General features: G+C 41.4%; 1 protein-coding gene across 2 annotated transcripts in view; it reads left to right on the plus strand.

Annotated features, from left to right (window-relative positions):
• Window positions 1-10,550, plus strand: part of Atp10d (ATPase phospholipid transporting 10D (putative)) — a 95,514-nt gene that overhangs the window by 36,887 nt on the left and 48,077 nt on the right. For both annotated transcript variants that reach the window (XM_021162656.1, XM_029477564.1), the window contains exons 4-9: window positions 921-1,125; window positions 4,035-4,120; window positions 7,570-7,676; window positions 7,933-8,064; window positions 8,638-8,765; window positions 8,874-9,126. In XM_021162656.1, the coding sequence (XP_021018315.1) occupies window positions 921-1,125; window positions 4,035-4,120; window positions 7,570-7,676; window positions 7,933-8,064; window positions 8,638-8,765; window positions 8,874-9,126 (911 nt within the window). The remainder of the gene's footprint in view (window positions 1-920; window positions 1,126-4,034; window positions 4,121-7,569; window positions 7,677-7,932; window positions 8,065-8,637; window positions 8,766-8,873; window positions 9,127-10,550) is intronic.

The following is a 10,550-nucleotide window of genomic DNA, read 5'->3' on the forward strand; positions in this document are numbered from 1 at the left end:
TGTTCCAACTATAGGGTTGCAGATCCCTTTAGCTCCTTGGGTACTTTCTCTAGCTTCTCCATTGGGAGCCCTGTGATCCATCCAATAGCTGACAGTGAGCATCCACTCCTGTGTTTGCTAGGCCCCGTCAAATATTTTCGAATTGCAGTTGCTGAAATCCTCAGATCTGGAGCCTCAGATATGGAAGGCTGCTTGTATTTCTATTGAGTGAAAATTAGAGGTGATAATGTGGTAGAAAAGAATTGTTTTTAAATGTTGTGTGTGAGTTGTCCTTAATTATCCAGTATAGCGTGTGAAATCTGATAATGAGTCTTGTGGCACCTTTGGGTCCTTGTTACCTCATCACAGAATCACACACAAGAACTGTTCCACATACCAATATATTCACGTAATGTTAATTGTAATTCTGTCTTCGACTTGCATTCAAACAGCTTAAGAGCACAAAAAATCCCACAGTGGGAAGAGAACAAGCTGACTTTAAGTGTCAGCTTTATATTTAAGTGTCTTAATAACTAGTTTATTGTGTTTTTGCAACTTAATAACTAAGTTTTCCAAATGAAGTCTTTGTGAAATTTTGGTTTTAACAATTCTGTAGTGTCTCCTTTAGCATTTAATACATAAAAAATTTCATAAATTATACACCAAGATTTTAAGAAATAATTAGTTTCTTCTTACTACTTTAAAAAAAAGATTTATTTATTTATTCTATAGATAAGGATATAAATAGCTGTCTTCAGACACACCAGAAGAGGGCATCAGATCCCATTACAGATGGTTGTGAGCCACCATGTGGTTGGGGGGAATTGAACCGAGGACCTCTGGAAGAGCAACCAGTGCTCTTACCCGAGGAGCCATCTCTCCAGACCTCCTTTTTTTTTTTTTTTTTCAAATAATATATCTTTTTTTCTGTTCAATTTTAGGAAAGAAAAAAAGTACATTGACTGTTGCTGGAAAAATGTCACCGTCGGGGACTTCATCCGCCTGTCCTGCAATGAGATCATCCCTGCAGACATGGTCTTACTCTTTTCCACAGACCCAGATGGCATCTGCCACATTGAGACTTCCGGTCTTGATGGAGAGAGCAATTTAAAGCAGAGGCAGGTGGTGCGCGGCTACACAGAGCAGGTGAGCAGTGTCTGTCTCCTCAGATAGAGGGTTCTGGACGCTCCTTCTTCCTCAGGAAAGGTCTGGGCTCGTGGTCTTGTTTGTTTCTTTGTTTGTTTTGCTTTGTTTTGTTTTGTTTTGTTTTGAGACAAAGAGTTTCTTTGTGTAGCCCTGGCTGTCTTGGAACTCGCTCTGTAGACCAGGCTGGCCTCAAACTCAGAAATCCGCCTGCCTTTGCCTACCAAGTACTGGGATTGAAGGTGTGTGCCACCACTGCCCGGCCTTCATGTGTTTTTGTTTTTGTTCTTGTTTTTGTTTTTGTTTTTTACTGGATAAAGAGATTTTTGTTTTTTTGTTTTTTTGTTTTTTGTTTTTTTGAGACAGGTTTCTCTGTGTAGCCCTGGCTGTCCTGGAACTGGCTCTGTAGACTAGGCTGGCCTTGAACTCAGAGATCTACCTGCCTCTGCCTCCTGCGTACTGGGATTAAAGGTGTGTGCCACCACACCTGGCCATAAAGAGATTTTTAATTTAATTTTTACCACTGACTAAATAGAACTGCAGATGGCTCAATCTGTTTTCAGCTCTCAGTAGACGTGTGTTATGTTTTATAGATAATAGGATGGACATGACTTGGGAGTTCAAACTCTCTGCCCCCCACCCCCACCCCCCCACCCCCCCTGCTATCAGGTTGTTTGGAACAACATTAGAAAAGCCCGGCTGAGTTCATAGAAACAATCACAGGATAATTTCATTTTCTTCCTCTTAGGGTCTTATATTTTGTGTTTTCATTAATGTTCTTAAAATGTCTAATTACCTATGTTTCAAAGCTTTAAAAAAAAAATAAAACTTTCATGGTTTCTCATGCCACCATCCTCTAGGCTGTTCATCCTGATGTGGTAAGGGAAATGAGATTGACAGAAATTTGAGTTAAGTAAATCTCCCCTCTGCCGCTGGTTCCTTTGTGTCTTTTATGCACAAAGTGATGCTCTTGTGTGGTTATTCAGGTACACGATGACTGAGTTTCCTCATATTAATGTGGAAATTGTGTCTCTTTCTTGTCATCGTTGTTTGACTCGGGCCAAACACCATGCTTATAGCTAAATATCCCTTTCCTTCTGTCTGGAGACACTTAAGGTAAAACATTTTAAAATTTAACTGTCGTTCCTTTAAACCTGAAAACCTGAAGGACCAGGAAGTTGGAATTTCTTCATCTTATATGCATAAATAAAACTATATCAGCCTCCTGATCCGTTAGCATTTCGTCTCGGGTTGGAGCCCTTTTTCTATCTATGGATCTTCATGCAGACTGCTCCATGTTCAGCTGTCTCTGAGCTTGATGTCTTTGTCACTTTCCTAAGCAGTCCTACTCCTAGGATTTTGACAATGTCTTGCATCACTTAGCATTCTGTCCTGGCACTAAGTGCACGTTCGGCTGCTGTCCGTTGGCTATGAGGCACACTTTGGGTTCAGTTCCAGATGAGCATAATCACTCCCTCATAGTCTGCAGGTTGTATTGAGAACTTGGGCAAACTATTTGGCCCTCTGTGTATCTGCAGCTGTTCCTAAGCTGGTTTGTAGCACCAGCCTCAGTGGACTATGAAAAAGAAATTATTTAATAGCGTTAAAGTACATAGCATAGATTCTAGTACTTCAAAAGAATTCAATAGGGATTATTAACGAATCAAATCATGTTATCATATAATTCGTGGTTTTCTGGGTTCGCTACAGTGATATAGAAATATTACTCAAATAGCTAGAACTCTTTTTTCTCTGTTTCTTATCACACTTCCCTGAGAAGATGTTCTGTAGCCCAGGCCATCCTGAACTTCATTACATAATAGTTCCAGCTGGCTCTAAACTCACAACAAACTTACTAAGGGCTGGAATTGCATAGATGAGCTCTCATGTCTGAGCTGGTGACTTGTTCTTCATGAAGCCACATCCTACGCACAGTGTTTTGTCTTTGTTTTTGCATGCATTGGTGTTTTGCCTGCATGTGTGTCCCTGGGAGGGTGTTGGATCTCCTGGAGCTAGAGTTACAGACAGCTGTGGGTTACCATGTGGGAGCTGGGAATTGAACTTTTGGTCCTCTGGAAGATCGCCCAGTGCTCCTAACCACTGAGCCATCTTGCCAGCCCTAGACAATGATTTTTTTTGGTTTTTGGTTTTTGGTTTTTGGTTTTTGTTTTGTTTTGTTTTGCTTTGTTTTGTTTTTCAAGACATTGTTTCTCTGTAGAGCCCTGGCTGTCCTGGAACTCACTTTGTAGACCAGGCTGGCCTCAAACTCAGAAATCCGCCTGCCTCTGCCTCCCAAGTGCTGGAATTGAAGGCGTGCACCAACACAGCCTGGCTACACAATGTTTTGAAAGGCACTTTGCCTACATCACCACTGGTTTCCTAACAGAATTATGAAAGTATCAGTTTGCTCCACGAGAGAATTTTGATAGATGGTGATGCCCTGCTTATTTAGGAATTTTATTTATGAACTTTGGCTGAGATCGAATGCTTATGTACTCCAAGGTATTTCTGCATGCTCTGAATCTGGGTCATAGGCAACAACAACAAAATATTCTCCACGACATATGGCACTACTGTTTGCTCCATGAGTGGAAGCTCTGAGGTGGAATGTGCATTTCAACATGAAACTTGCATCACGTGATTCATGTGAAAAAACAAAACAAAACAAACAAAGCGCTCCTTCTGTTTCTGTGGATGCTGTATCAGCATCTAAGGTCCTGCTGACCCTTGTCATGGATTCCCTCTTCACCCTAAGAGAGTCACAGCATACACTCTGAGGCTATATAGATTGTGTGTGTGTGTTTGCCTTAATTACTGTGTGTATTAAGAATTGGTCAAAGTGATACAATGTCTAAATACCAGTTTTAATCTTATTTTTTTTTCTTCTGTGATTTTTTTAAAAATATTTTTAGGACTCTGAAGTTGATCCTGAGAAGTTCTCCAGCAGGATAGAATGTGAAAGTCCAAACAATGACCTCAGCAGATTCCGAGGCTTCCTGTGAGTGACGTGGGAGTGCGGTCTGTGGGCCCGAAAGGAGGTGTACTTAGTTCAGTGACGTTCTGTGAATTCACACCCAGGGTAACTCATTAGAGGCTGCAAGTTTGACCCTCTATAATTTGGTATACCTAAGTCCTTTAATAAATGCTCATCTGCATGTATTATAAAATAATCTAAAAGATGAAACCCTATGAAAGCATCCCTAGAATCACTTCCTATGGTATAAGAATGTCTTACAGGCCTGTGTAGCTTAGCCCAGCCTTGAGTTTACTATGAACTTTACCAGGCTTGCCTATAATGAGTGCTTCCGTCTCACCTTGAGATGACAGATACAATCTCCGTGCCCGTCTGCATGAGCTCCACGTTAAGCTCAGAACATGTTAAAGTCTGGAAGGAGGGATTTGTGCAGGCCGATAGTGGATGGTCTGTCCCCTTTGTGGGGATCAGTGTAGCAGGGGTGCAGTTCAGGTTGGAAGGAGTTAGTCACTGACTTGTCTTAGAGTGTGGGAAGCCATAGAAGTATTCCATCTCAACGCTTTGAATACCACCCTCAACCTTTCCGAATGACACTTATAATTTGGGGTCTTTCCCAGTCCCAAACTTGGTTTCTGATACTTAGATATTTTATGACTCTGAGCCAACTTATATTCATTAACTTTATTTTTACAAGGAAAAAATAAACAGGAAGAGAAAAATTTCTACCTTATTTCCCTCTTTTAAAGACCAGAATTGTCCTGATACCATTACCTGGTCATTTCAAGCATACCAAGAGATTGGAGGACAAACTAATGTTTCTCATGAACTAATGATGAAATTGTGGCCTCTAGGGAGGAAAACTGATCCTAGATAATATCTTTAGTAGTGATGTTTTTGTGTTTTAACTCCTGCTACAAGGATTCTGCACAAATGTTACATCAGTTGAGAACTGGCTGGTGCACACCCACATATGCCACTTGTAAACATGAATTCTTAGTCTTAACTTTCCCATCTATAAAACTAGCATTGTAAACCCAGCATTTTGGAGGCTGTGACTAGAGGATTGGCACAGGTTCAAAGCCAGCCTAGGTTTGATAGTGAGTGTGTGGCCTAAAGAGACTAGAGCTCAGACTCTCAGCCAAACCTTCCAAGTAGAATGAACAAGCTCAGGAAGGGAGGTGAGTTAGCTTAGGTTCAGGGATGCCTCTTGAAGTGACATTTCTCTGCATAGAAGTTTAGGTCCCAGCTTGAATAAAGTCTGTAAAACTGGGAGTAAATTGGCCAACCTCTTTCCTTTTTCTTTCTTTTTCCTTTTAAAATTTTAATAGTTTTTTTTATTTCTTGAAAATTTTATATAAATAGAAATTAATGAATGAAGCCATTCATTTTTATGATTGTAAAATTATTCTTCATAAACATAAGATGTTGAGGAATGGCAATAGCTATTTTTAAATTGTTCTCTTTGCATAGGGGGAGAGGCAATCAAGAATCCATTCCTGTTTGTTTGCTCTTTCTTCTCTATATCAAACTTCTGTGGGCTTTTACTTTATATTCTTTGCAGTTCCAGAGAGTCACGGTGCTAGATTTATTGATGAATTTCACTTAAGTAAGAAATTACATCTGCTCATAGACTAATGATTATTGCTTAGAAAGCCATCAAAATTTAATGATAAAATCGAGACGACCTTTATCACACTGTGTGAAGGGTCGTTTTTGCTTGTTTTTGTAACTACTTCGCTGATTTTGCCCCACACTCTTATCATAGTTTCGTCAAGTAATTACTTCTTCAGTAATTTTGAAATGGGTTATTACACAAGTTTCCAAGTGTGTAAAAGTTCAAGGGAAAGTGTACGGAACACTCAGGCTCTCCCTCAGCCGTGCCATCTCACAGGGGTGCTCACTCTGAGCCACCTCTCCCACTTCCTCCTGGGCCCCGTGACACGTGAGTTCATCACCATGAAGATGAAGACAGTATAAAAAACATAAAGCCTTTATCACACTGGAGAAGAAACAAAACTATGCCTTAATCTCATCTAATACCAAGAATTTGTTTAAATTTTTCCACCTGATTGAAAACAATATCTTATGATAATTGCCTTAAACAAAACAGGACCAAAGTAAGTCTGACACATTACATTTAGCTAAGCAGTTTCCAATTTTCCTATCCCAAGAAATGGGGTTATTTCCCCTATTCCAGCGTGAGCGGATAGTCTTTTCTTTGTGTTGAGCCCAGTCCTCTCCTTTCTGTCTCCTCTCTTTGAGTGAGCCAGACCTCTCTTGCTGGAAGCACTTACCACATTTGCCTTTGGCCAGCTGCCACCTTCTGGCGAGCTTTGCCTTGTTTCTCTGGCTCTTTTACTTTGTCAGCTGTCCTTAGGCAGAATCTGTTGAACAATTCAAATTCTGTCTCTAAAAATAGCAAGATGTATACATATATACACACATACAAGCAAAATGCTGCCTGTGATTCTGGAGGTGTCACAGAACCTCGGAAGTCACAGACTTCAGGTTCTAGTTCTCTGATAAAAGACCCTGATATAGCTGTCTCAAGTGAGGCTATGCCAGTGCCTGGCAAATACCGAAGTGGATGCTCACAGTCATCTATAGGATGGAACACAGGGCCCCCAATGGAGGAGCTAGAGAAAGTATCCAAGGAGCTGAAGGGGTCTGCAACTCGATAGGTGGAACTACAATACGAACTAACCAGTATCCCTCAGAGTTCGTGTCTCTAGCAGCATATGTAGCAGAAGATGGCCTAGTTGGCCATCATTGGGAAGAGAGGCCCTTTGGTCTTGCAAACTTTATATGCTCCAGTACAGGGGAATGCCAGGGCCAAGAAGTGGGAATGGATGGGTAGGGGAGAGGGTATAGGGAACTTTCGGGATAGCATTTGAAATGTAAATAAAGAAAATATCTAATAAAAATACCCCCCCAAAGAATCTGGGGCCCTCCCCTCCTTTCCTGTAAGCCAGGAGGGCTCTGATATCCCCTGCCCTGTTCTCAGATGGATGGGTGTCGGCCTTCACCTCTGATTATGCGGTTTCCCATCAGTCTTTCACCGAATGGCCTGAGCCGCCACCAATTGTCAGTGCCCGGCAGGACTCTTAGTTTCAGCCAAACCAAAAGGTCTACTTTTCTAAGTCAAGACTGCCTCCCTCATCAACTAAGTTCTCCAAATAAGTTCTCCAAATACAGTGTGTTCTAGCATCTTTATTTAGAGTATTTTTTGAGTTCTTGTAGTAATGGAATGTGACCAACAGTAACTTCTAGAGATAACAGGAATTTGCCACTTGTGGCAGCTTTCCCCTAGCACATCAGATAATTACAACAGCAGAAGCACGTGGGCCAGAGACTTGACGCCTTCCCTATGAGCTGTCAAACATACCACACAGGGTATAGAACATTCCAGACTCTTATTTTACCTCCCCACTTTTGCTGTTTAAAAATAAATCTATATGCTGCCTTTCTTGCAGGGAACATGCCAATAAAGAACGTGTGGGCCTCAGCAAAGAGAATTTATTGCTCCGCGGGTGCACCATCAGAAACACAGAGGCTGTGGTGGGCATTGTGGTCTATGCAGGTTCGTTCTGTTCCTCCCTTTATTCTGACCTCTTCTCGGCCTCCTATGTGTTAACATTCAGAAGGTAAACTGAGTCTTGAGGAACTTAACCTCACAGATCCTGGTTCTCCAAAGCGAACCACATGAGCAGACTAAACTCACAAGATGTTATGCAGCCAGATTCGATCGGATGGTTAGCCAGAGAAATGTTTAGCAGGGATGCTTGCTACCCGAATGTGCAGTGTGTGTTTTCAGACATACTGTGCTTTCTATGCAGGTCATGAAACCAAAGCAATGCTGAACAACAGTGGGCCACGGTATAAACGCAGTAAGTTAGAGAGAAGAGCAAACACCGACGTCCTCTGGTGTGTCCTGCTTCTGATTGTCATGTGCTTAACTGGTGCACTGGGTGGGTAAAATTCACTGATCTAATATCTTGTCGGTATCATTTTACTCTATGTTTTCCCAAAATAATATCCATGTTTGGTTTTTGTAAGAGAGTTCTGTTTGTTCATTTTTTCCTGAATGTTTTCTTCTCTTATCCTTTAGCTTGACAAACACTGATGTTGAGTGTATCCACTTATGTTTTGCCACAGTACTGGAGGGACCTGGCGATGGGGAGCAGGGGGAGTAATACAGAGACAGAGACAGACAGAGAGGGAGACAGAGAGAGACAAGAGAGAGACAGTGATTTAGAGAGAGAAAAGAGAGATGGAGAGAGAAGAGAGAGAAAAGAGAGATGGAGAGAGAGAGATTTAGAGAGAGAAAGATAAGAGAGAGACTATCAAGGACAAGAGACTGAGTAGCCTTTGAATTTGAGCCTGTTTTAAAGGACAATTAGTGTTCAAAGCAAACATTCTCATCTGTTTTTCTTGAGGGGTGTGGTTCTCTACATGCTCTCTCTGTAGCATCCTTGAGGGGTGTGGTTCTCTATTTACACACTCTCAGTAGCATCCTTTCGGTGTCTGTGTGCTTTGTAAAGGTCACGGCATATGGCTGAGCAGGTATGAGAACATGCTCTTTTTTAACATCCCTGAGCCGGATGGACGTGTCATATCACCGGTGCTGACTGGATTCTATGTGTTCTGGACCATGATCATCTTGCTGCAGGTAATTTCTGCCATGCTTAGCAGAGATTGTTTACCTTTGTCTGTTATCTAGCTATAGTCACCGGATTGCACTGACTCTGACCTTTTGATATTGTTTGTACTTTATTAGGTCCTGATCCCCATTTCTCTCTATGTGTCCATTGAGATCGTGAAGCTTGGGCAGATCTATTTCATCCAGAGCGATGTAGATTTCTACAATGAGAAAATGGATTCTACCATTCAGTGCCGAGCCCTGAACATCACTGAGGACCTTGGGCAGATTCAATACCTCTTTTCTGATAAGACAGGAACCCTCACTGAGAATAAGATGGTGTTTCGGAGGTGCAGTGTAGCAGGGTTTGACTATTGCCATGAAGAAAATGGTGAGTGTGGGACTCCTACACAAACCGCCTGGAACTTTTCCCCAACTACTTAAATCCTTAATAAGTTTTTCAGATTTGAGTATTGGATAATTAACTCAGCCCAATGGGCTTTGTGCTATATTATTGGTCCTTTAGAATAGCGGTACTCAACCTGTGATTGACAACCCCTTTCACAGGGAGCATCTAAGACGATCAGAAAACACAGATATTTACATTATGATTCATAACAGTAGCAAAATTTAGCTGTGATATCGGAACAAAAATAATATTATACTCGGGGGGGGGGGCACCACAACATGAGGAACTGTATTAAAGGGTTGCAGTGTTAGGAAGGTTGAGGACTACAGCGGTACTAATCTAGAGATTAGTAGATGCTGAGTTACCTACTACTTTATGGTACAATCACTGAATGCTGAAGGGTACAAAGTGTTGAAGTACCATGGATGCTCAACACTGCCTTCCTCAGTGCAGCTGTATACTCGGAGCTGTGGGGGACGAATGGATTTGGGATAAGGCTGGATTCTTCCCAGAATGTAGTTTAAGACATAATATTTTCACTGAAATGAAAGCTATTAACAGTATCTGGGTTTCTGTGGCCAGTGTTTCAGGGTTTTCTAGCAGAAGAATTGCCTTGGAAAGAATTCTGTAAAGACTACTGCTATAACCCCTTCACACATACAAATAATTTAAACACATCGGCAATCCTACTATGTGTTTAAAACCTGCCCACTCGGAAGTGTGACCCATGTCCTGGCATCATCAGTTACAGCAGAGCACCTGGGCTGATTAGAAATTATGGAGCTGTGATTAAAATCTCATTTAACAAAATCCTCGCATTAGATTAGCATGCATATCAAAATTTAGGGGCCAATTTTTTTGAGACATGTTCCTTTCTTCTTTTTCTGAGTAACAGCCCTGGCTGGCTGTCCTGGAGTTCACTCTGTAAACCAGGCTGGCTTTGAACTCATAGGAATCTATGCTTCTGCCTCCCAAGTGCTGGGATTAAAGGCATTTGCCACCACGGCTGTCCAAAAGGCCACTTCTACAAAAGAAAAAGGAGATGAAATGAAAATAAAAATGCCACTCTTATTTTGAGAGAGAGACTATTTGAGAGAGAGAGAGGGAGAGAAAGAAGCTATTGAAAAATGTTCACATTAGGATAGTTATAGATTGCAGAACAGTTACAATGACATCATAGAGGGTTCAATGTGTCCTCATACCATTTTTTTCCTGTTAACATGAGTAATGACATGCCTTTGGTAACTGATGAATTGATGATGTATCAATACATCATCATTACCTGAACTTCATGTTCTGAGAGTACCTTTGGTTTTGTCTTATGTATCTGGCTGTCTCAGGATGACATCTGGAATGCCAGTAAGCGCCATCACAGAGGCGTCTGTATTCTTTTTTTTTTAATTTTT

Source organism: Mus caroli, chromosome 5 (genome assembly GCF_900094665.2).
Source record: "Mus caroli chromosome 5, CAROLI_EIJ_v1.1, whole genome shotgun sequence".
Classification (NCBI taxonomy): Eukaryota; Metazoa; Chordata; class Mammalia; order Rodentia; family Muridae; genus Mus; species Mus caroli.